At 42.6% G+C, this 25,731-nt stretch overlaps 1 protein-coding gene across 4 annotated transcripts; it reads left to right on the plus strand.

Annotated features, from left to right (window-relative positions):
- Positions 1–244: 244 nt before the first annotated feature.
- Positions 245–25,731, plus strand: MLH3 (mutL homolog 3). 4 transcript variants are annotated; one of them, XM_081858560.1, is made up of 13 exons: positions 266–385; positions 1,881–5,175; positions 5,827–5,925; positions 6,616–6,686; positions 7,839–7,943; positions 8,515–8,587; positions 9,663–9,734; positions 10,494–10,602; positions 11,584–11,743; positions 21,901–21,924; positions 23,073–23,151; positions 23,777–23,928; positions 24,611–25,731. In XM_081858560.1, the coding sequence occupies exons 2-13, from the start codon at positions 1,944–1,946 to the stop codon at positions 24,689–24,691; spliced, it is 4,257 nt and encodes a 1,418-aa protein (XP_081714686.1). In that variant the 5' UTR covers positions 266–385; positions 1,881–1,943; the 3' UTR covers positions 24,692–25,731. The 4 variants fall into 4 exon arrangements, with proteins under 4 accessions (XP_081714688.1, XP_081714686.1, XP_081714685.1 ...); XM_081858559.1 differs by having other exon boundaries at positions 268–506; XM_081858561.1 differs by lacking the exon at positions 5,827–5,925 and having other exon boundaries at positions 281–506.

Here is a 25,731-nt window from a genome sequence, read left to right on the forward strand (position 1 = left end):
TAGAGCCCAGTTCATCGGATGGAAAGAATGCAAATTTGCACAGCGCTAGAAACAAATTTTCTGAGTTCCTTCGCTCCCTTGCCTACAGAGATTTCTTTTGCTGCTACTTATTCCACGCCGCTTTTGCAGGGCTGACTTATCGGCCCTTCATTAGGAGCGCCCCAGAGACGTCCAACACAGACTCTGTGCGGCAAACACCAAGGATCCTACCAGCGGGGCTGGCGAATGAGAGCTTCGAAAAGACTACAATACCCAGGGTGCATTGCAACGTGTTTCTGTACGCTGGGAATCGGTGTCCCGATGCTTTCGCCGGTGGCTGTTGAGCAGCAGCAACAACAACAACGACAGGCCTCCTTCCTCAGCGCTGCCGCCGTCGAGTTTTCAGGTGGTGTCTGACAGTGAATTTCACCAGCTGAGGCGGCGGGAGATGCAAGTCGATTTGGCTGCCACGGATGTGGATTGGTGCCTTGTCCGGTTGCGGGAGGCGGAGCGAGGAAGAGAAGCGGGTCTGTTGCGAGCACGCCTGGGATGCAAGGAGGGAGGAGACAGTCCAGCCAGTGGTTTACCCGGGGCAGACCAACCGCTTTCTACTTTGTCTTTATAAAGTCTGGAGCACCTGCTTTTCTCTCCAGCTTTGGTCACCCCAAAGTCTTGCTTTAGTTGAGGCAAAGAGGCGGGTATATATCCTCCCCCCTTTCCCCTCATCAGCTGGAATCGCTTCATAAGGGGTTTTAATTGTACTGTATTTTAAAAGTGCGTTTGCTTTATTCAAATCTTTTTAGGTACTCATGTACTGTATTTTATTTCTCAAACCCTGGTTGGCACAATAGCAGTCCCATGAAATGGGATAGACTGAGATTGGCTGACTGGCCCAAGATCTCCTAAGTGAGTGTCAAAACTGAGGATAGTTTTGAACTTGTGCTTCAGCCAGTATTTTAACAATGACTCTATACCTGCTCTGCAAATACTGGTCCAAGCAATGGGAGTTGGCATTGCAGTAACCAAGAAGCAAAGGAAGCGGTGGCTAGCTGGTGCTTCCTTTTTCATTTTTTAACTTTATGCATCCTCTCAAAGCCAGCACCACACTAGCTTCTTTCTGTGTGTAACTAGTCTGAATGGACTGTACAGTTTTTGGGTGCTTCCAGATAAGTGTTTATTGTGGAATCAGTTCTCTTTTTTTATTTATTTTTGCAGCATCCATGAAATGTTATTCGCATGAAAATACCAGAGCATAATTTTTCCCTAGATTTACCCTTTCTGTGGAAAATCCAGTAGGTTAAAAATGTTGCTAATGCCCCATTTACAATATTAAGCCCCCATCTAGAACATTTGTAATAAGCACAATGTTTGTGTTACTTGGTTACTTATTACCATCTGTGTGCCAGCTAAATTATGGCACTCTGCATTAGTGTCCAGCAGTTATGCTCAATTTCACTCATATTAAGTTGACACAATCCTGTGTGTATATGTGTGTTGTTTTCAACTTGTGAAACCACATGTTGAATTCACCAAAAATCAGTTATTTGTCATAATTTAGCTTTGGCATTGATGGCTTTGAATTTTGTGTATATGTGCATGTTCATATGGTTTGGACAGAACATAAAGAAGTGTTGAATCAACTTAGAAACAAATGGAGCTATTCTGCAATTGCTGAACTTTTCCAAAAAGAGAACTGAATTTTGTTGACAAATGCTGCAAACTGGGACTAAGCACCATTTGACTCTATGAGGCTTACTTAAGAGTAGGCAAATATAGGATTGTGCTGTAAGGCAAAAAGAATGACCATGGAAACAAACTAGGGAAATGTTAAGGAATTTATGAGGCATCTGGCTAAATATATCTATTAAGCTTTTGGTTGTTTTCACTCTGTTTTCTTATAGGGGATTCAAAGAAAGCGGCAGTACATACCAGTCTCCTGAGGTTTTCATCCTTCCACTTTTGTGATGATCAAATGCTTGGCTGAAGAAGTGCAAACCAGCTTGCGGTCTGGAGTGTCCATCAACTCACTAGGCCAGTGTGTTGAAGAGCTTGTCCTTAACAGCATAGATGCTAAAGCAACATGTGTGGCTGTCCGATTGGATATGGAAACTTTTAAAGTCCAGGTGGTGGATAATGGCAGTGGGATGGGAAGAGATGACCTCAACAAAGTGGGAAATAGGTATTTTACCAGTAAATGCTACTCAGTGGAAGACCTAGAAAATCTAAAGTTTTATGGCTTCCGTGGAGAAGCTTTGGCAAGCATAGCAAACATGGCCAGTATATTGGAAATATCATCCAAGACAAATAAGGTAGCAAAAACCTTCCTGAAACTTTTTCACAATGGAAAAGGACTGGAAGTCTCTGAAACAGAATTGAATAGACCAAGTGCTGGAACAACAGTGACTGCATACAATTTATTCCACCAATTACCTGTGAGAAGAAAGTGCATGGATTCCAGACTGGAATTTGAGAGAGTGAGGCATAAAGTAGAGGCTCTTTCACTTATTCATCCCTCCATCTCATTTTCTTTAAGGAATGATGCTTCCTGTTCAATGGTGCTTCAGTTACCAAAGACAAAAGATACACGATCTCGGTTTTCTCAGATTTATGATCTAGGTAGATCCCAGAAATTACGAGAAATAAATTATAAATCTGCAGTATTCGAGATAAGTGGTTTTATCAGTTCTGAAGGGCATTACAATAAGAATATTCAGTTTCTATATGTGAATAATAGATTGGTATTAAAAACAAGATTGCATAAACTTATTGACTTTTTATTAAGAAAACAAAGCATTATATGTAAGACAAAAAGTGGGTCTTCGACTTCAAGTCCTGCTCGTCAGCGCTCTGGCCCAGAGCTCTATGGAGTCTTTATTATCAATGTGAAATGTCCATATGATGCGTATGATGTCTGTTTGGAACCTGCAAAAACTCTAATAGAGTTTCACAACTGGAATGCTCTCCTAGATTGCATTGAGGAAGGAGTAAAATATTTTTTAAAGCGAGAACATTTATTTATTGAGCTGTGTGGTGAAGACGTTAAGGAATTTAATGAAAACAATGACTTTTGTTTAGTTAAAACTGTAGATTTACATCCATCTCTCCTTGAGGAGAAGGACTTGCAGGAGAGTTTCAAGAGAGCTTCTGATAATATTGTGGATTCTTATGAAATGTTTAATCTGCAGTCAAAGTCTGTCAAAAGGAAATTAATTCATGAAAATAAGACAACAGACCACACAGCACCAACTAACAATTTGGAGGGAATAGATGCTGGCTCAGATTTGACTAGCACTGAACCTGTTCATGATCTGAGTAGCAGTAATGTGAAGAATCTTCTGCCTGACAAAAATGGCACAATTCCCAGCTTGCCAAAGTTGGGTAACCTACACCAAGAATCAAACATTTCGGATAATCTCCCTGTTGAGCCAATTAGTTCCAAGTGTCCAGAAGAAATCGGCGAACAGGACAGGACAGTTGCTTTAGAAATAGACAAGTATGCTTCTACTTCACTTTGTACTGAGAAACATGATAACTGTGCAAACAGGCAACAAGACAGAGCCCTTCAGGAAAGTAACCCCAGCACTGTCACTCTGAGACATATTGAAGCTATGGAAGATGTTAATGAGTTTGAAGGTGAATCTCTTCTTGGACACGGATTGATAGGAAAATATAAGCCAGTGACAGGTAGGGAACCGTCTGCAGGATCAAATGTCAATGGAGAAGTGGTAATGGGAAGGAAAAAAATTAAGTTGTGTTCCACAGGCCTTATAACACATCTGATGCAAAATCTGCCACCTCACAAAACAACAGAAATTAACAGTTCATTAGACAGACAGACACAACTGGGTCCAATAAGTGCCAAGGATATATTTGGAAAAAAGCTAGAGTTTTCAGAGAAAACTCCAAGTGCTGAAGAAAACTTGAGGACCAGTGCTGCCATTGGAAACAAATGTATGAGGAAGAAGAACATGTCAGGTCAAAAGAATGAGGTAGTTTCTTTTCCTCCACATGGTAGTGTTGACTTTGTAACATCACATGGCAAAGAATTTATTTATAAGGCACCTTCAGGTCCTGTTCATCATCTAGACAGTGCAACTGGGACTAGGGAAATGATTGATCCTTCAGTTAGGCCTAGATCCTGTGGCTTTACAAAACTAAGCTTGCATCCAAAGCTGGGGTCATTAGATAGATTCAGAAGACATTATGGGAACGTAAAGAGTACGCCAACAACTGATGCAGAAAAGAGTGAGGTTAAAAGGCCAGCCTGTGGCAGGTATCCCACTAATGAGAATACAAATTTTCAGAACTCTAGTACTTGTGAAATTCCAACTAAGGAACATTTTGTGTCCAATAACAGTGGTCATGATTGCCTTTTTTCTTTAGAAAGATCTCAGCACTCCATAAAAGAAAGTCTATTACATGGAGAAGCTGTTCAAATAAGGGAGAGTCCTCTGACACTGACAGAATACTCTCAGATAAAAAATAAACCTCTTTCTGACACTAACTTCACAGGAACACTTGCCTCTAAAGTATCTAGAATGAAGGACTGCCTTATAGAAACTTTAACTACAGAACCTCTAGGGCATACTTCAGAACAATCCCAAGCACATTCAAGCCAAAAAGATGAAGTCAGACATGACCACCTATCTCAAAATAATCTTTTGCAGAGTGCTTGCCAAATACCTCAAATTTCCCCAAGAAAAACAGGAGCAGAGAGTTTTCTCTCTGCTTCAGCCTCTGATGAGCAGGATGATCCTGTAGGAATCTCTAGCACAAGACCTGGGAACGCGGAAGATACTCTTAGCCATTGTTTCATTGACACTGATGGGGAATATGCAGTTTCCCCAAACAGAAGTTTAGCTTTGTCCAATAAAGAGGCTGATTCTGAAGGCTCCTGTGAAAATACAGGCATTGTGGATGGATTTATAAAGCAAGCTGGGAAAGCCTCTGGACTGCAAAATGTGAACTTGACTGGCAATACAGAGGATGCTGCAGATGACTCAAGTGCAGCTGAGGAGGAAGAGCCACAGCTGCATCATTCTGAATGGTTTCAGCAGTTTGATGCTTCCTTGGGTAGGATGGTATACATCAACAAACTGAGTGGACTGAGCACCTATACTGCTCCAAGCGAGGAACCTCAGGCTATATGTACTAAAGATATAAGCACAGTGGCTGTAAACGTTGTCATGGAGAGTGGTAAGTTCACAGTGTTTTTTCAGGTTTGCTTATTGTCAGGGATTATTTAGTTGTGATTCCTGCATTGCAGGAGGTTGGGCGAGATGACCCCCTTCAGTTCTGTGATTCTGTAAGCACAAAACCATGTAACCACCTGTAGCAGGATAGGCAGTAGGGGGAGAGGGAGGAAGAAAGTCCAGGTGTTGGAAAAAAATATTTATTTCAGTCTCAACACCTTTTGGAACAGTCCTTCAAGGGAGAGGGAATACATTCTCTGAACAAGAATTGTCATCAGTGTTTTTATGCACTTGATGAGAACTGTTCAAAACATGCCCCTGAAACATGTTGGGCCTGGAATGAATTTTCCTTCAAGCACTTGGGAGTTTCTTCCCCACCCCCACCCCCCCCACTCCCTGCTGAAAACCACTGTTCTTTTATTTCTGAACAGTTTATATGCAGGTCTCCTTGCTGATGTGTCTTTCGTAATTCATAAAATGTTGACTAAATCTTATTTCTCCATCATTACAGTGTTGCACTGATGTGATTCTTTAATGTTTTGTATTATGCTAATCACCTATTGATCCTTTTATAATAAAAACAGCAAGTGGACATTTTTGTAGACTAGCCCTTGTAAGCACATCTATAGAAGTAATTCTTTTGTTGGGTATTTAGGGTTTCAGTGCAGATGCCACCCATTTAGAAGTGAGCTTATTGTGCCCTTCCTTCCAAGACCTCAGCAAGAGAGGAGTTTAGCAAGCCAAGATTTCAGAGGTAGGCCAGGACATAGAGTACTATGTTAAATAATAACAAACCAAAGAATTCTGCCAGCTGTCCCAACAGGAACTTGGAGTGATTCAAGGTCTGTTAACAATGGGACTTGTATGAATCACTTGACATGTGGAATTGGAAATAACTTTTTTAAGGATCAAAGTCAATTAAAATGTGGATAGCATGCAGTGCCTACTTCTATGTAAACAACAGTGATTTGAAGAGGAAAATTAATCCCTTTCTTCTGATTGTCCTAGTTCTCGTCTGGAAATGACACCATATTTAATTTTTGAGATCTTTATGAATCAAGGAAAGGTGAATCATTGTTCTGGTATGTGTTTTCTCTAGTAGGAATGAGCAACTTACTTCAAGCCCTCTTTAACATTTCAAGGCAGGGCAGATTGTTGTACTAAAACACACACTGGAGGAAGATCCTGACCTTTTAACAATCTCACCTAAAGGTGACAGAGCTACTTAAGCAGCGGTTTGGGGATACAAACTTTGCTTTGTACCCTTCTATATAAATAGTGCAGTGAAGTGGTTTTCTAATCTTGTGCAGATGTGATAAAATAAAATCTCAAATGTCATAATGGGCAGTGTGCTTTTTCTACCTGGATATTATCTTAACTTGTAGATGAAAAAAATATGAACCAACCCCCATAGTTTCAATACTTTGCATATATTCTCTTCTAGATACGCAAGGAGAATCTCTCCAGTCCTTGTTTTCTGAATGGGACAATCCTGTGTTTGCTCACTTTCCAGAGGTGGGTGCAATTGCGTCACCATTAATTATTGGGATTTGCTTCTGTTTTATGTTGACTTGTGATTTTTGGACTGAGATAATAATTGTTATATAGATTCATGGAACTGTCCAAAAACTTACCACTCACGCCTCTTATGCTTATTGAGTCTACAAGTCCTTCATGCAATTTGGAAATTGGTGGTATTTTTGTTCAAACTTTTCCAAAAGCTTATCCTGTTTCATTTGGAAGCCAAATTGCTTTTATAGGCCCTGCTTAGATTACCAAAACAACAATCTTGACTTGAGGATAAAGCACTGTCCCCTAGTTATAAGCTAAATGGTTTATAGCACAGTTTTCAGTTATCTCTGGCAATGTAAATAGTGCAATGTGATTATTCTTGTAGGACTAACTGGATTCTATAATGTCATAGGGAAGCTATAGTATTATCCATTGCACTTATTGCTCATTTAAATTAAGTTTCTTTACTCATGAGGGATATGGCTATCTTTAGAATAAAGGTATTTATTTGAAACTGAGTCCAACTGAGCTTCAAGGAAACTTCTTTCAAGTAAATATATAGAAGTAGTTGGTCAGTGATGGAAAGTATACACTATGCCCATTAGGTTATATTCATATTTTAACTTGGCAGTAGTCAAGTCAAAGTAGCAAACCTTCTGCTGTTGCCTTTTAAAAAATAACATCAGCTTCAAGCTTCAGTCCAGTAAGGGATAGCTTCCATCATTATCGTTATCATCTCAAACTGATGTAGACATTAAGCATCTGTGTAAGGTGACAATAATAGTGGGTGATAGTTTTACTAGCTCATTGCATCCACTCCAAATACAACAAAATGCAGATACTAGAGTAGGTGACCACATCGCTTCTCAAATATCAGTGGGACCAATTTAAATGTTTTGGGTAAGATTGCTGCAAAAAACCCACTTATCTTGACCAGAAGGACTGCACACTGTTGATGTTACAACTTTATTTAGCGTCCCACAGAGGTTTGCAAGATGGTGTGGGAAACACCCATGTCAATACTATTTAAATGGGACTTTGAGTTCTGTTATGAAGAGCATTGTTTAAAAACAATTGTTCATATGATTTTGAGTTCTGATATTTGTTGTTCCAGCGGACATCCTAATAAGTTAATTTTGATTATATGTTTTATAGGTTGCTCTTAATGTGAGCAGTGGGCAAGCTGATAATCTTGCTGTGAAAATCCATAATATCCTGTACCCATATAGGTTCACCAAGAAGATGATTGATTCAGTGCAGGTAAATATGCTAACAATTTGCACAAAACATTTCTTTTGAGTTGGAAAGATACAGACAGTGCAGTAGTTAATAGCTGTTGTTAGCAAAGAATGTTTTATTGGTGTATGTCAACAAATTGTTGAACTAGTGAAATATTTTTGTTGAATTAAAAAGGGACCCCTGACCATTAGGTCCAGTCATGGCCGACTCTGGGGTTGCAGCGCTCATCTTGCTTTATTGGCCAAGGGAGCCGGCGTATAGCTTCCGGGTCATGTGGCCAGCATGACTAAGCCGCTTCTGGTGAACCAGAGCAGCGCATGGAAACACCGTTTACCTTCCCGCCAGAGCAGTACCTATTTATCTACTTGCACTTTGATGTGCTTTCGAACTGCTAGGTTGGCAGGAGCTGGGACCGAGCAACAGGAGCTCATCCTGTCGCGGGGATTCGAACCGCCGACCTTCTGATCGGCAAGTCCTAGGCTCTGTGGTTTAACCCACAGCGTCACCTGCGTCCCATCTTTGTTGAATTATTATACAGTTATTATAGATTTATTTGCAAGTTTTAATGAATAGTCAACTGAATGTGTTACAGGTTCTTAATCAAGTGGACAATAAATTTATTGCTTGTTTAATAAATACTACGGCTGATGAGAATGAAGACACAGGTAAGAATGCTACTTCCTCTGAGTAATGGGGTTTTGCAGCTTTTGTAGAACTTGGCTTTACCCGGGACAATGACATAACTCTTTTCATATTGAGCCAGTAATGGCATTTCTAGGCTGGCATCCTGGGCCATGTTGCTTTTGAGAAGACTTTAATCTCTACTCCTCAGTTGAAGAGCAGAAATTAAATGCTGTTCCCTTGGCTGCACGATCCTGTTCCGTGCTGGGAATGGGGCACACAGGCAGTGCAAGACTAAACTCCATCATCCAGCCTCTCAGTTGATGTCACCAATGTTGTCAGCTGATGGCCCAATGGGGGTGACCTGGGGAAGATGGTCTTGTGGGCCAAATTGGATCCCCCTTGTGGGGCAGGATTGGTCTGCATGCTGGAGGTTCCCAACCCCTGATCAATAAGACAAATCTACAAAATATCTTAATGATATGATGTAGATTCAAATAACGATTGCTAATTCATAAATTAGTGTGTAGAATAGACTTTTATTGAATTCATCTGTAGAACATATCAAAAGAGAACCTATTTAACCTTGCATCGAGAGTAGACTATACAATATTAACACCTTAAAACCTCTTAAGATAGCTCTTTGATTGGGGAAGTAATGTGTAAAAATACTGCAATTTTCTTTTTTCTAGTGCTTGAAAGTAATATAACAGGTTTTCCATTAATGCCCAATCTAAACATTTTTTAGCTATTCTTTTACTTACAGTATTCTTTGTTATCTCCAATCTTTTGCACACAATATTATTGCCACAGCTTGTATGTAAGAAGTTACTTCCTTGGTGGGGGGTTTTCCCCATACCAAGCCTTTGACATAATTTAGTTTTTCAAAAATGGGATTTAAAAGAATCTCTTAAACGATAACAGAAACTATTATGCATTTTATCTTCTTCCTTGATACTTTTTTGCTGCATGACATATAAGATAATATCTCCTCTTTTTAAAAAAAATTTCCAGCATATGCTCAGAAAATTTGTATTTATTCTATTGGATGAGATGAGATCAAAAGAAAATAGTAGCACAAGTTTATATGCTGAATTTTGTATGATGCTTTTGATCTAGGTGGAAATCTCTTAGTGCTGGTGGATCAGCATGCAGCCCATGAGCGTATCCGCCTAGAGCAACTTATTACAGGTATAGTTACAGGTGGTTAAAAAAAAAGAGCAGCTTTCTTCCTTTTCTGATGCAAATCTGTATTAGATTTGTTGTGACGTATGTCAGTTAATTGTAGAGAATGAAAATATAGGATCAGTTTCATTGTGAGAACTAGCATCCCCAACATTGGCTTCTTTTGATTTTTCTTTACATCCCATTTTTTTAGCTGATTGTGAATAATCTCCTCTGTCCAACAAGGGATGTGTATTTTTCAAGCCTCAGGAGATTCTGGCCACAACTCAGTAGAACACAGCAGCAGTCCATTGTGCCTATAACAGTTCATTGACCTCCTTGTCAACAAGAGTTATGAATTTTCTACAGGGAAGAGTCCAAGAGAAACTTTTCTGGTTGTAGCCTGGCAGCGAAAATTGCTCAAGAATGTGAAAAGCCCTTGGGACTGCAAAAAGTGTTTGCTAAAGGATTTAAATGGAGTCACTATACTTGTAACAGCTTGCTTGGCTATTTTTTGGGTGGGTCATGCGTTAAAGGAAATTATAATTGTTACCTATTCGGATGGCCATGGTTGATACTGGCTGGGAATCCTCATGTCTCATGAACAAGCTTGTGGTTGAAAATAGAGAATATTCAGTTCTTAATATTATAGGTCCCCCGTCCACTGCTGAAGAAAATACTTCAAACTGCATGCATGTTGCATTCTAAAACATAGGGCTGTAGGATGAGGCAGTAAGGTACATTTCTTATATATAATATAGATAACAGTGCATTTGTTGTTATCAGATTCCTATGAGAAGCAACCAGAAAAATTGGGCAAGAAGAAACTGCTGGCCTCCACTGTTTGCCCCCCATTGGAGATTGAGATAACAGAGGAGCAGAGGAGACTCTTATGGTTGGTATTAGCCAGACTGTGAATTGGCTGTGCTTTTTATTTCTCTTTTAAAACACACGCAGCTTTTTCTGGTTTAAGTCCATCCAAAGCAGCTTACAACAATAAAAACTACAAGTTATCAAAAATCAATTATTTCTAAAACCAAGAATAACACAGATTCACAAGGATAAGACAGACCAGCACCTTAAATTAGGCCTGGACACACACTGGCAGCCAATGTAGCTCCAAGGACTGAAGAGCAGTCTTGTTCAAGTATTTAAATCTCCCAGTTGGAGATCAATTGAGTATTACATTAAACTTTATTAGGGTACAGGCCCCCCAACACTTCTGAAAAAGTGGCTTCTTTTGCCTTTAAAGCGACAATTTTAAGGAGAAAAGTTTGTGGGGATGATAAGCTAAATTCTTCAATGGAGAAAACTCTTATCTGACAGAAAGTTTGGTTTTAATACTTATTTTAACTGTGTAATGTATTCTGTTCTGCTTTTATTCTGTTTTACATTTTTAATCTTTTGCAATGTCTTCAGCTACACAAATAAATAATATTCAAACTTTAAAGAAACCATACTATATCCACTGACCTGGAAATAAGCAACTTACTTCTGAATAAACATTTATTTGGTTGTGGTGTAAGAGGGTATGTTTTGACCATAAATCATAATAAAATTTACAATCTAAAAAGATAGGTTCAAATACAAGTTCATTTGCTGTTTAATCATAAACTTTTTTTCCTGAACTGAACAATGAGTAGTGCTCTATAACAGAAACTCTGCTCCTCCAGAGAATGATTTCTCACTTTTTTTTTTCTTTTTTTTTTTGTAAATAAAGTATATCAGCAAATGATTGTGCTGATCCTTGATTATACTGTGTTTCTTTTTAAGAAAGTGCAGTAATTGTAGTTTGGGAGTTTGTGCACTGGGTGGAAAGGAATAAACAGGGCTGATCTTCCAGTTCAGAATCTTGTGCTTCCTTTTTTATTTCTAGGTGCTGCCAAAAAAGTCTGGAGGACTTAGGCCTTGAAGTATCCTTTCCAGAGAACAATCGTTCTCAGATTCTTATTGGGAAAGTGCCACTGTGTTTTGTGGAGAAAGAGGCCAATGAATTGCGCCGTGGCAGGCAGACAGTGATGAAGAGCATTGTGCAGGTGATATGTGGATGTGAATAATTTACTATGTCTGCTCTATAATAACGATCGGCAGCAAGTTGCTTGGAAGTCCTGTCTGTATTGCAATTACTCTTGTTCCCTGCCCTGCATAACTAGGAGCCTATACGAAGTCCTGAAAACAGAAAGATACCATGAAGTGTGGGAGAACTCTTATGTGGCACCCTGCACCAGTAACAGACAGCGTGGTGGGATGGACCTCCTGACAGTGGAGTCACTGCTGCTTGCCAGCTGGAGAGGTTGGTGTGGTGCAAATGCACCGCTTGGTGTGGCAGATTGGCTCCGCACTGCACCAACCTTTGTGCCACCTTGCCCCTCTCCCTCACCTTCTGGGCAAACAGCTGTGTGGTGATCACACAGGGTCCCCAGACGTTTGACAGTCTATTTACCCTGTGCCACCACTGTAATTGCTTTCTTCGCTGCCACCAACCTGGTTCTCTCACACAGAGTCCAGTCAATTGTTAACATTAACAAATAATCAAGTTTATTTATAGGCATGAACAAGCTTATGGTTTCAGTTAATTTTTCTTGTCAGTTTCTTAATCTTATTTCCTTAACTGTCCTATTCGTTCCTAACAACTTCAAACTGATTATTCCAACTAACTATCTGACTCCACCAAACAATTCCTCTCACTCTCTCACCACACAACTCGACCAACACACAGACTATTCCTCCCTCTTCCTTCTCCAACTCGCAACTCTCAACTCACTTTTCAACCACTCTAACTCTAACTCCTCCTATCAGTTTCCACTGGCCAATCACTTCACACTCATTTAACCCTTTCCTTATGACCCACCTAGGAGGCAAACGCCACAAGCTGCAACTCAGCTGTAGGGGGCCAGGTGAGCAGCACTACCATGCCACCCACTACAGCCTCATATTTTTTTCATGTGTCATCATTGTTTATTTGTATGCTGTTTTTTCATCATAGATAATGCTCAAAGCAGCTTACAACTTCAGAAAGTTTACCTAATTCACGAGCATTTACAAGGCAGAACAACATGTAAATAGTTATATAAACAATAGGCTAATGAAAACATCTCTTATTAATAAATATACAATAAGATGAAATAATCCACTGATAATTTTTTTTTTTTTTTTGAGAGTAATCATATAAAAAACGTTTACTGCTTGGTCAAAGGGCACCAAATTTTATACACAAAAAGAAAGACTTTTTCCTAACTTCATCCACCTCATTGAATGGGAGAAAGAAATGCAAGAAACAACAAAAATTAAAAATGATGGGTGAAAAGGCATGTTGGATAGGAAATATCGTCCTATCTCTTACCCACCTAGCACCTTTTAATATGCCATCTAGCATCTTGTAATGATCTCTCTCTCTCTCTTTCTTATTTATTTATTTATTTGTTTAAGATTTTCTTGTTTTACAGAAGTATGTGTAATGTCTCTCGTATTTTTTCCATGTAACATTTTTACAAATCATTTTCATTTGTTGAGACATTTGGGGAATACAGCCTCATATTTGTCACTTTTTAATTTAAGAAACAGGCTAGAGATCAGTTCAGAGCTTGTATGACTTTTCAGAAACCAGATGTCCTCATTTACCATGTATGATTTCTGAGTCGTTTCAACCTCAGGATTGCTTTGTGGGTTCCACAGGGGGGGATGCACTGGGACAACCGATCTCAGTGATCACGGGTAGGAGGAGGAGTTACGCTAAGACCAGACCATGTCATTACAGAGGAGGCAGGTTTGGTCGTGTCAGAGATAACGATCTTTGGAGCTTGATCGTAGAGCCGTGGCCACTGATTTCTTTACGATCCCAATCAGTGATTTACAGCGTCCGGCACACTTCCTTCCTAGCTGCGCAACAAATTCTGCTGTCTCTTTAGCCACAGCTTAGCAGAGTAGCATACAGCGGTGTAAAGCAGTCTTTTTCTCCTTTTCTCCATGCAAGCATACACAGACAGGTTTGTCTATTTACAGCTCTTTATTGGAACATTTCAGCCCATATAAGACCGGGGCTTCTTTCAGCCATGGTAAAACATGTCCGTCTCTCTCAAGACACACAGAGAGAACAACAAGTACAGTCTCCTCCCAGACTCCTCCCAACTTCCAAGCTGACGTCAGAAAGTGACGCACATCTCAGAACACTTAACCAGTTAAGTTCTGAACTCTCACACACCCCCTTGCGTTGCTTTCTGACAAGACCTGTGTAACATCTTCAGCAACACCCTGTGAGATCAATCCCTTCCCCAATGCCTAGCGCCCTCCCTTGGAGTACCTGTTAGGCATCTGTGGAACCACCTCACAACTCTCAGAATCGCACTGTGCGAAACTTACCCACGCACCTGTGGACTGGTACCTCTCAGGTGGAATACCCTTGGTTGTGCGACTGGATCGCCTGGGCACAAACTCTGGTGTTTCCTCTGGCTCACTGTCACCAGCAGGTGTGACCTCTGCATCACGGGATTCCCCCTCTGACTTAAAGCGTCTTCGAATCCTTTCCATTACACTCACAGGAGAACTAGGCTCACTCTTGGGCTGTCCTTTTCTAACAACTCGTGGAGACGCCCCATCCTGCTCCTGACCTTGGTCAGTGACCTGATCGTCATCAGCAGACTCAGCCTCTCCTTCCTCCTCAACAGAACTGTCCTCTTGATCAGAGAGACATTCTGTAAGAACATCACGCTGTGCAGAAATCTTTGGCCTTTCATCCTGCTCAAAGAACTCAGCGTGTTTACTGATCAGCACCTTACTCTGATCACCTGACGGGTAAGCAAATCTCCATGCACGAGCGTCTGGCTCATACCCACAGAAGATCATTTTCTGGACTTTGGCTCCATCTGGCCCTTGCAAAGCCTTAGGCACAGGGACAACCGCAGGAGATCCAAACTTGCGCAGAAAGTGAACCTGGGGTTTTCTGCCATTCAACAAAGAGTACGGTATGTCACCTACCAGTGAGTTGTAGACACGATTCCAGGTGAAAGACACACATCGGACTGCCTCCAGCCAAAACTTTGGAGGTAACCTAGCTTCCGTTAGCATTACCTGTGCAGCCTTAACCAGAGCTTCACTCCTCAGCTCTGCCACCCCCCTCTTACTGGGTGAAGTAACTGTGTAACTTATCCCTCTTTTGTGAAAGAACTGCTGCAAAGCAGAACCAGTGTACCTAGCATTTCTGTCACTGATGATTGCTTTCACCTTGGTGGAGAACCTTAGTTCCACCCCCTCAATCCAGCTCCTGATCAGCTGTGCTGCATCCTCCCTGGATTTGAGACCGTGAGTCCAGGTGCTCTGCGAAAAATCATCCTGAAACGTTAGCAGATACCTGGCCCCCCCTAGACTCTGTTCCCTGACAGAATCGAACAGATCTATGTGTACCAGCTGAAAAGGTTTAGTGGTTACCCGTTCCACCTTTGGGTAACTGCACCCTTTCTTCTTCGCCTGCTTGCAAGTGGCGCAATTAACGGCACTTTTACAATTTCTAATTTTACACCCTCTGGTAACCTCAGGTAAAACCTGCAAATCCTCTACAGGACTATGATTGGTCCTCTGATGCCATGCACAAGCACATTGAACATGAGTGGGAACTGTAGCACGCTGCGCCTGTGCTCTCTCAACCTTCCCCTCACCCCCAAGAGACGTTTTAAGAACGAAAAGATCATTCTGCCCCTTCTTAACCTTGGCAAGTACCCTCTCCCCTTTGGAGATTGTGCAGACATCATCCTGGAAACAAACCTGAAACCCTTTTTTTCAACAAATAAGGTACAGATAACAAACAGTGATGCACCTCTGGGACAATACAAAACTCCATCCTTTCCTGAAAAACAGAAAGATAGGCATTAGCAAACTTAGAAATTTTAGCTCTTTGTCCATTTGCAAACTTAACAGTCTGTCCCTGTCCTTTTGGAACTGCCGTGCAATTCCACATCTCGACTGCAGGGGTCTCTGGAACCATGTTGCGGTTGGCTGCAGAGTCAATAACAAGATTCAGCTCCACACGGCTGTCTTCAAACAAAGCCATGCTAGCAGTGACTTGATAAGACTCTTCCTGTTGTTCACCACGTCGCCCACCTGCACGTCTTCCTGCCTGGCCAGGCTTGTTGCCATGGAAACCCGCCTGATTCCCATGAGAAGTGTCCTTCACAACATCCTGCCTCGGCTCTGTGCTCCGGTGGGGGCAACTGCAACGCAGATGTTGAACTCCAGTGGAAAAACACTGCCCGGGGCTCCTCCCAGCTGGCCTGGCCTTCCTTCTCCTGGAACGGCGCCTCCCACCAGCCTCGCCCCTTCTGAAGCTGCCTCTGAAGCTCCTCTCCGCTCCAGCACTTCCTGTGGAAAGTTTCTTAAACTTGCCTTTGGAACTCTTCGCCCCCCCGATCAGCTCACCAGCGCTCCTAGAGGCCGATACATCGGGAAATGGGCCTGCCAGTCCAGCGTCTCCAGGGCTCTGGCCTTCTGCTGAAGCTTCACACAAGCCCTTCAGCACATCCCAGGCAGCCCTTGCTGACTGTACACCCTCCAAATGAGGCCTCAGCGATGCATGAACGCATGCTCTGAGCATATCCAGCTCTCTCTGAAGCATTTTCTGCTGGCTGTCTTCCCAGCTAAGGGGTGGTGCTTTTGGCTCCCTCTGGCTTCCTTCCCAAAGCCCATGGACCAGGAACCAGCCCCTTATTCTTCTGCTCCAGGTTGCCCAACTTTTTAAAGTGAGCTTCTCCACCGGAATGTCCTGGCTCTCTGCCATATTCTCCCGTTCTCCCAAGGTGCCCCACAAGCTGTACTTACTCAGTACCAGCTGCTCCGGCTCCTGTACGTGGAGAAACGGCTTAGCTGCTCCGGCTAACCCTTCCATGGAGGAACGATTTCAGCTGCTCCCAGCGTTTAGCTCTGTCTCTCAGCAGCTCTCTTGCCTCTCAGAAGCAGGCAAAAACTCCCTCTGCTTCCCGGCATCAGGCTAGACTCACGGAATGCAGCCTCCAACCTCCGGCTAGCTTCAAAGCATTCCAGTAGCTCAAAGCCGACTGTTTTACGAGCGTTGACTGACCTTCCATAACCTGTCAGAGATAACGATCTTTGGAGCTTGATCGTAGAGCCGTGGCCACTGATTTCTTTACGATCCCAATCAGTGATTTACAGCGTCTGGCACACTTCCTTCCTAGCTGCGCAACAAATTCTGCTGTCTCTTTAGCCACAGCTTAGCAGAGTAGCATACAGCGGTGTAAAGCAGTCTTTTTCTCCTTTTCTCCATGCAAGCATACACAGACAGGTTTGTCTATTTACAGCTCTTTATTGGAACATTTCAGCCCATATAAGACCGGGGCTTCTTTCAGCCATGGTAAAACATGTCCGTCTCTCTCAAGACACACAGAGAGAACAACAAGTACAGTCTCCTCCCAGACTCCTCCCAACTTCCAAGCTGACGTCAGAAAGTGACGCACATCTCAGAACACTTAACCAGTTAAGTTCTGAACTCTCACAGGTCGTTGTCTGAGGACTATCCCTGCCTCCGGGTCTGGTCCTGACCGGATGGATACTAGAATCAGCAAGGGATACCCACATGACCTGAAGGTGCTGCTGTGCAATGCCAGGTCAATGATTCATAAGACCACTGCCATCCATGACTTGATCATGGATGGAGGACTTGACCTGGCATGTGTAACAGAGACTTGGTTGGATGAAGCAGATGGGCCTGTCCTTGCCACCGCTTGTCCACCAGGTTTCTCTTACGCACAGCAACCCAGGTCATGTGGGCGGGGAGGGGGGGTTGCAGTGATTTTTAGGAAGTCATTAGTTTGCACCAGGCGTCTTATTGGGAAGACCCAGTTTTCCGAGTGCATGTTCTGGAAGTTGGGCAATAGGGGCAATACAGGATTCCTTTTGGTGTACCGACCTCCCCGCTGCACCAAGGATTCCCTGCCCGAGCTGCTTCAGGTTGTGGCGGATGTTCTCCTGGAGACACCTAGCTTGGTTGTCCTAGGGGATTTTAACATCCATGCCTACATGACCTTACAAGGGGCTGCTCCGGACTTCGTGGAAAGCATAGCCTCCATAGGGCTGTCCCTGAATAAGTCTGGCCCAACCCATAGCCTTGGACCTGGTGTTTACCTCTATGGATGTTGGTGATCTGACACTAAGTAAAAGCGAAACGAAAGAAGTGCCATGGTCAGATCACTTCCTGGTGCAACTGGACTTTTCTGCGACCCATCCCCTCTGCAGGGAGGTGGGACCGATTCAGATGGTCCGCCCCCGCCACTTAATGGATCCAAATGGTTTCCAGAGAGTGGTAGGGGATGCTTTATCCCATGTTGATGGCCTTTTAGCCGATTCCCTGGTGGCCCGCTGGAATGTGGAGTTAACCAGGGCTATTGACTGTTTGGCTCCGAAGCGCCCTCTCTGATTGCATGGAGCCCGGAGAGCCCTGTGGTTTTCCACGGATCTGAGGGCAATGAAACCTGGAGTACTGTGTCCAGTTCTGGGCACCACAGTTCAAGAAGGACATTGACAAACTGGAACGTGTCCAGAGGAGGGCAACCAAAATGGTCAAAGGCCTGGAAACGATGCCTTATGAGGAACGGCTAAGGGAGCTGGGCATGTTTAGCCTGGAGAAGAGGAGGTTAAGGGGTGATATGATAGCCATGTTCAAATATATAAAAGGATGTCACATAGAGGAGGGAGAAAGGTTGTTTTCTGCTGCTCCAGAGAAGCGGACACGGAGCAATGGTTCCAAACTACAAGAAAAAAGATTCCACCTAAACATTAGGAAGAACTTCCTGACAGTAAGAGCTGTTCGACAGTGGAATTTGCTGCCAAGGAGTGTGGTGGAGTCTCCTTCTTTGGAGGTCTTTAAGCAGAGGCTTGACAACCATATGTCAGGAGTGCTCTGATGGTGTTTCCTGCTTGGCAGGGGGTTGGACTCGATGGCCCTTGTGGTCTCTTCCAACCCTATGATTCTATGATTCTATGAAACAATCGTTGAGACGGCTACAGCGCTGGTGGCGGATAACTCATTCCGAATCTGACCGGACACAGGTTAGAGCTTAACGTCGAGCCTACCAAGTGGCGATAGCGACGGTGAAGAAGAATTTCTTCGCCGCCTCTATTGCATCTGCAGAAAACAGCAGCAGGAGACTTTTTCAGGTGGTTCACAATTTAGCGGAACCACCTGCGACATCGGGGCCCAGTACGGGCCACATGATCTCCTGCAATGATTTTGCAAAGTTTTTTTGCAGATAAAATCGCTCAGATTCGGGAAGAAGTAGACTCCACCGTGGGAGCAGGGCCAGGGCGGGAGAGTGCTAGAGTCCTGTCTAGTCAAGTTGTGTGGGATCTATTCCAATCTGTTACCTCCGAGGATGTGGACAGGCTGCTTGGACGAGTGAAGTCAACCACCTGTCTCCTGGATCCTTGCCCATCCTGGCTTATAAAAGCTAGCCGGGAAGGACTGGGCGATGGGCTTCGTGGGGTGGTGAATGCTTCACTCCATGAGGAAGCCTTCCCAGACCCGCTGAAAGAGGCGGTTATTAAACCGCTTCTTAAAAAAACCATCTTTAGATGCGGCCACGATGGCCAATTATCGCCCAGTCTCAAATCTTCCATTCTTGGGCAAGGTGACTGAGTGAGCGGTTGCTGAACAACTCCAGGCACGCCTGTCATACAGTGGTTCCGCTCCTTCCTCCTGGGCTGTGTTCAGAAAGTGATGGTGGGGGATGAGTGTTCAGACCCCTGGGCTCTCACTTGTGGGGTGCCTCAGGGTTCGGTCCTCTCCCCCATGCTTTTCAACATTTACATGCAGCCACTGGGAGAGATCATCAGGAGGTTTGGGCTGGGTGTTCATCAGTATGCGGATGATACCCAGCTCTACCTCTCTTTTAAATCAGAACCAGTGAAGGCGGTGAAGGTCCTGTGTGAGTGTCTGGAGACGGTTGGAGGATGGATGGCGGCTAACAGATTGAGGTTGAATCCTGACAAGACAGAAGTACTGTTTTGGGGGGACAGGAGGCGGGCAGGTGTGGAGGATTCCCTGGTCCTGAATGGGGTAACTGTGCCCCTGAAGGACCAGGTGCGCAGCCTGGGAGTCATTTTGGACTCACAGCTGTCCATGGAAGCACAGGTCAAATCTGTATCCAGGGCAGCTGTTTACCAGCTCCATCTGGTACGTAGGCTGAGACCCTATCTGCCTGCAGACTGTCTCGCCAGAGTGGTGCATGCTCTGGTTATCTCCCGCTTGGACTACTGCAATGCGCTCTACGTGGGGCTACCTTTGAAGGTGACCCAGAAACTACAACTAATCCAGAATGCGGCAGCTAGACTGGTGACTAGGAGCGGCCGCCGAGACCATATAACACCAGTCTTGAAAGACCTACATTGGCTCCCAGTACGTTTCCGAGCACAATTCAAAGTGTTGGTGCTGACCTTTTAAGCCCTAAACGGCCTCGGTCCAGTATATCTGAAGGAGCGTCTCCTCCCCCATCGTTCTGCCCGGACACTGAGGTCCAGCTCCGAGGGCCTTCTGGCGGTTCCCTCACTGCGAGAGGCCAAGTTACAGGGAACCAGGCAGAGGGCCTTCTCGGTAGTGGCGCCCGCCCTGTGGAACACCCTCCCATCAGATGTCAAAGCGATAAACAACTACCTGACATTCAGAAGACATCTTAAGGCAGCCCTGTTCAGGAAAGTTTTTAATATGTGACATTTTAGTGTATTTTTCATCTTTGTTAGAAGCCGCCCAGAGTGGCTGGGGAAACCCAGCCAGATGGGCGGGGTACAAATAATAAATTATTATTATTATTATTATTATTATTATTATTATTATTATTATTATTATTACAGGTTGTCAATGCAGCACTTCGTACAGTTGTATTGGAAGTCTTATGTTGTTGACAGAGATAGGTTTGCTTTCCTCAACTTGGCCTATTGAGACTTGTGAGTGGGTACTCTTTCTGACAAAGAAGCGAATTAACAGTTGCCTTTCCTCCAAGTTGGTTTGTGTGTGTGTTGGCACACATACCATCTTGCTTACTGTGGAAGAATTGCACATTCAGTTTTTGACATTCTGTAATAACCAGAGTTATTACAAAATGCACTGAATGACAGCCAAGGCCGCACTTTTAAGGGAAATAATGTAATTAATGTAGTTGGGGAATTACATTCACATTTAATGACTGTAGGTAACTGTGAGAGGGTGCAGCAGAAGCTGGGTATGTGTTGTCTGGTTATAGGTTATGTTTCTTCTGTACGCATCCACTTTGGAGATCTGTATTTGAAAACTGTTTCCACATGTGGATTATGTTGCACATTAGGCATAGACTCTGAGGATCTGGAATGGTGAGGAGAATAAAAATATTGGAAGACGTATGAGGAAAATTCTATTCAGAGATGCTACCAGATTAAAGCATGATCTTTCAGTATTGTTTCCACTATATCAGTTAAGTTTTTCCTGAGCTTTCGCAGTGTTACAGACAGGTCTTGATCAGGCAGACTGGAACAGCTTGCTAATAATTCTTACCTAAAGTGGATAGGTTATTTACTCTGCAGATGTATTAGCTGCTTCATACAGATAGCAGCCTAATCCTAATATATTTAACATCCAAATATATAGAAATTATACTTAAACCTGCAGAGCATTTTATACCTAGGATTTGCTTAGCCTATTTTCCATTGTAATTGGCAAGATGGGTTTGGGGAAACTGCAGTCATACTCATGCATGAAAATCCATTAAGGCTGATAGTCAACCAAGTTTTAATCAGAGTGGACCCATTGAAATTAATGAACATGACTAAGTTAGGTCCATTAATTCCAGTGGGTGTACTCCAAGTAAACTTAGTTGACTACTACCCATTAATTTATTTTGAAACATTTCTGTATCATCTTTCAATTCAAAATTTCCAGGGCAGTTTATAATAACTAATTAAAGCACAATAAATTTAACATTATATCTGCAAGTTTACTACATAATGGGCTTCTTAGTTCCATCCACATACTTTTCTCTGAGACATCTGGTGTGCTGAAATGGGCATGTATAGATCCTTTGTATTCTGTTTTTTTTTTTGTTGTTGTTTTTTTTTGTTACCATGGTTTTGATAATCCCTTTTTGAAGGACAGATATTTTGTTTGTGAGGGTGAGAAAAGAACATAACCTCATTTGTCTGATCTGTATCTTTTGTATTTTTTTAGGAGTTCATTCGAGAGGAAACTGAGGTATGGTGTGTGTGGGTATGTGTGGTTTATAAAGAAGAGCTGTATGAATTAGACATGACTCGCACATTACCCTCCTAAAGTCGGAAAGCATATTGAATTTCCATCTGCATGTTTTGGAATCCTGAGGTTGGGGCAGACTCCTTCCCACCAGTGGCCAGAACAGGAGGATAAGAAAAGCCAGCCCTCCCTCTATGCTTGGGGAGGAGTTGGAAGAAAGAGAGCAGCCGCATCATGCTGTCCTTGGGCCTGTGACATCTAACTGTTTCAAAGCAAATGTACATTCTTCACTCTTGCCATTGCTAGACGGCAGTTCACCCCCTTCTTTGAGATTCTAAAACAACACAGCCCAGAAATAGTGAAGCTCCCAAAATAAACACAGTAACAAAACAGTGTCTAGAAGGGAGCAGATGCATCAGTAAATAAATAACCATGTATGTTTAAACCACAAATGGCCTTTCACTGGAGAATCTGTGGTACAGTACAAGCTTTTGTTACATGGAAAAGGGGGGGGGGGATATACAGTGCTCCACATAAATTGTTCTTTTATTGTGTAGGGTTCTAAAATAACCAGGGGAGAATTCATATTCCCTTGTTAAAGGAACCAACAGTCTGTAACAGCCTAAGGGCTGTTCACAACTTACACTTGAATGAGATTTTTTACTAGGAGAAGGAAAACAGTTAGTAACCACCCCCAGGATTATGAAGGGGACTGGGAGCAAAATCCTTAAAGGGAGCTCTCTGCTGAGCACTCCCCCCTCCTTGCTGAGGAAGGAGTCTAATGCTTGGATGCAACAGTGAATTGTTTCAAATTTAGAGCTTGTCCACACCTCCACTTGTGCCATGTCTGAGCAGTTTTACCCTTGCCCTGCTCCTTTCCCGGGGAAAGACTGCTCTTTAGTACTAAATTGGAGCCAATGTGAATCCAGGGGAAAAGCTGAATTGCTGTTTGCTCTGATTGAGTGCTAAAGAGGGGTTTCACCTAGTGAAAGCAGCAGGGCAACAGGAAGCGTGGATATGCCTAGTTGACTGCTGGTGCAGAGTATGGCATGAGAAAGGCAAGGTTATATGGACCACCTGGGACCTCACTATCTCTAGTTGCTGTGACTTTTCATTCTTAGTTGTCTTTAGAAACAATTGTTGTTTTTCAGCTTCTGCAATCCACAGGAGGGGCACGAGGGACACTGCCTCTAACAATTCTGAAGGTGCTGGCTTCCCAGGCTTGCCATGGTAAGGAAAGCATTGTTTATCTTGGGCCACCTTTCTTCTACAGAAACCTTCCTCACACTTTCAGAGAGGACAGGTGTAGTTTTCATTAAAAGCAGAGCAGGGATCTCTGATGTTTCATACTGAAACTGTGCTTCCGTATATCAGTTTACTGTGAACTCAGTGCTGCTCATGCATGCAAGTTTTGCGCTTCATCTAAAAAGCATCATCCTTATCAAAATGCCATCCCATGTTGTTTTTCCATTTAATCCAGATTTACCATTTTCATGGAGGATCCGAAGCGAACTCCCCATGAACAGTAATGGGGGAGTGGGGAATGAAATGGCATTTTGATGAGGAGGGTGTTGTTGTGTGGATGATGTCATGTGTATTCTGTGAAAAACTTGCATACACAAGCCGAAATGTGGAGAGAAATCTGCCTTTGATTTTCACAGCTATTGTTTCTTCCTCACCCTCACGGGCAAAAAACGGGTTTTACTACAGGTATGAGTTGCAAATTGTGTGCTGTTGGTTGCCGTAGTTATAGAGCTTTTTTGGGGGGAGGTCCCTCTCCTTTTATGCAACTTCATGGCTAGGAAAGAGCTGCCCTTCTTGTAGAGTTACTCCATCCAGCCTCTTCTTTTTTCAGGTGCTATTAAGTTCAATCACAGCTTGACTTTGGAAGAGAGCTGCCATCTTATGGAAGCTTTGTCATGTTGTCAGTTACCTTTTCAGTGTGCTCATGGGAGACCTTCAATGCTGCCTCTTGCTGATGTAGATCACTTGCAGCAGGAAAGCCAGGTATTACATTCAGCAGACAAAATACACAGGATATGGTGACTGAGTGTACCTATCCTAACAGAAATTTCATACTAACCATCAAGTTTGCCTGGGTAGAACACACTACTTCAGTTTTCTTCTTCTGTATGTGTATATATTACATGCAACCTTTTAGGGTAGAACCTTCCCGATGTGGTTTACTTCAAATTTGGATAGAGAGATTTAATAATGTGCAAAAACTATCCAGCATCTCATCTGAGAATTAGTTCAGTTGAAGTCCTATGTGAACTACTACTATAAAGGCCTTTTCAAAATAAGATTTAGCTTTTTGAATAATACCTGTAAAGGAACACATGAGGAATCAGAACTGAACATCCATGTCCATGTGGATTTTTGAACAGGACCAGGCAAGAATACATTTCTTGCAGATCTTTTCCAGTGCAATCCTATACAATGTCTACTCAGATGTAAGTCATATTGAGTTCAGTGGGGCTTACTCTCAGGCAAGTAGAAACAAGCACTGTTCATGATAATTGTATAACAAGTTTTAATTAATTTTGCAGAAAAACAAAAAGTAAACTCGGAGGGTACTCTCCATTTAAATATCAATTTGTACAGGATTTTATAAGCAATATTATTGGATTATTTTCTTTGAGTTAAGGTATGTGTGACCAAGTCATTAATGTTCTTTTTTCCGCTTCAGCCTAAACCTAATCTGGCTAAACTAAAGAAAATGGTGAAGTGCTGGCAACTCTTTGGGAAAGAGAGGGACTGTTGTACCTGAAAGCGCTGACCAGATCTTAAAATTTCATTGAATGCTGATGCCTCTCAACAGGTAGTGCTTGAGGCAAACGCCAATAGATGTTCCTGTTATGGAACACAAATTACTGTGGGACTGGGATCAACTCTGAAAGTGCAAGAAAAGAAGGAACTTCAGCATCCTGAATTCATTCAGCAAGGACCAGGATTGTCTAATACTTAAAAAATATATGAGGCAGAATATTCACCTGTGCTCCTGGAAAATGTGGAGTGACTTGCATTGCACTAGCACTGTATAATTAAATGCTTTTGAAAGGTTGTTTTGTAAAATAATAATAGTAAAATAATAATAGAATCACACTCTTGTCTCATTGCTTTATGGTCATACCAATGGTATGGTATGGTCCTACACAGATTCAACATTTGATCAGAACTGTTGCTTCAACCAAATTGTTATACTGCTTACCTTAGTATTTTTGTCATTTGGTATTTCAAGTCACTTTTAAATGCTGATTTGCATTATCCAACTGATGCAGAGTTTCAAACTGAATTACCACCAATATAAAATGCTTCTTATTCTTTGAACCACCCTGAGATCTCTGGGTATAGGGTGGTATTCAATAAATAATAATAATTCACTAAATAATTAAAGCATTCAGATGCTATTTTGTGGAATTGGTTACTTTAACTTGCCCTGAATGCAAGTATCATCAGCATTTAATTGAAACAAGAATGAGAGCAGGCTACTTTCCATCAGAAACTATCTGAATAGCTAAACTTTATTTCTATGTCCTATTTCAAGAAGCAAAGTAGAAGAATCAAGGAGCTGGACCTGTTACAGAAGAATTTGTGATGACAGACTGAAGGTGGCTTAGCAGCTGCAAGCAAATTCCCTATCAATGTTTAGGCCACCACTGAACTCTATAGCCTCTATGCTATCCTAAAACTTTCTCAACCAAGATTTATACTATGTCTTTCAATAAAGCTGACAGAACCCAGGACTGGAGCAGTGCTTTTTCTGACAGAGAAAGCAAAGGTCAAATAAAGTATCTTTTGAAGACAGTA

The sequence above is a fragment of the Podarcis erhardii genome, assembly GCF_964252035.2.
Source record: "Podarcis erhardii genome assembly, chromosome: 1".
NCBI classification, from domain to species: Eukaryota; Metazoa; Chordata; class Lepidosauria; order Squamata; family Lacertidae; genus Podarcis; species Podarcis erhardii.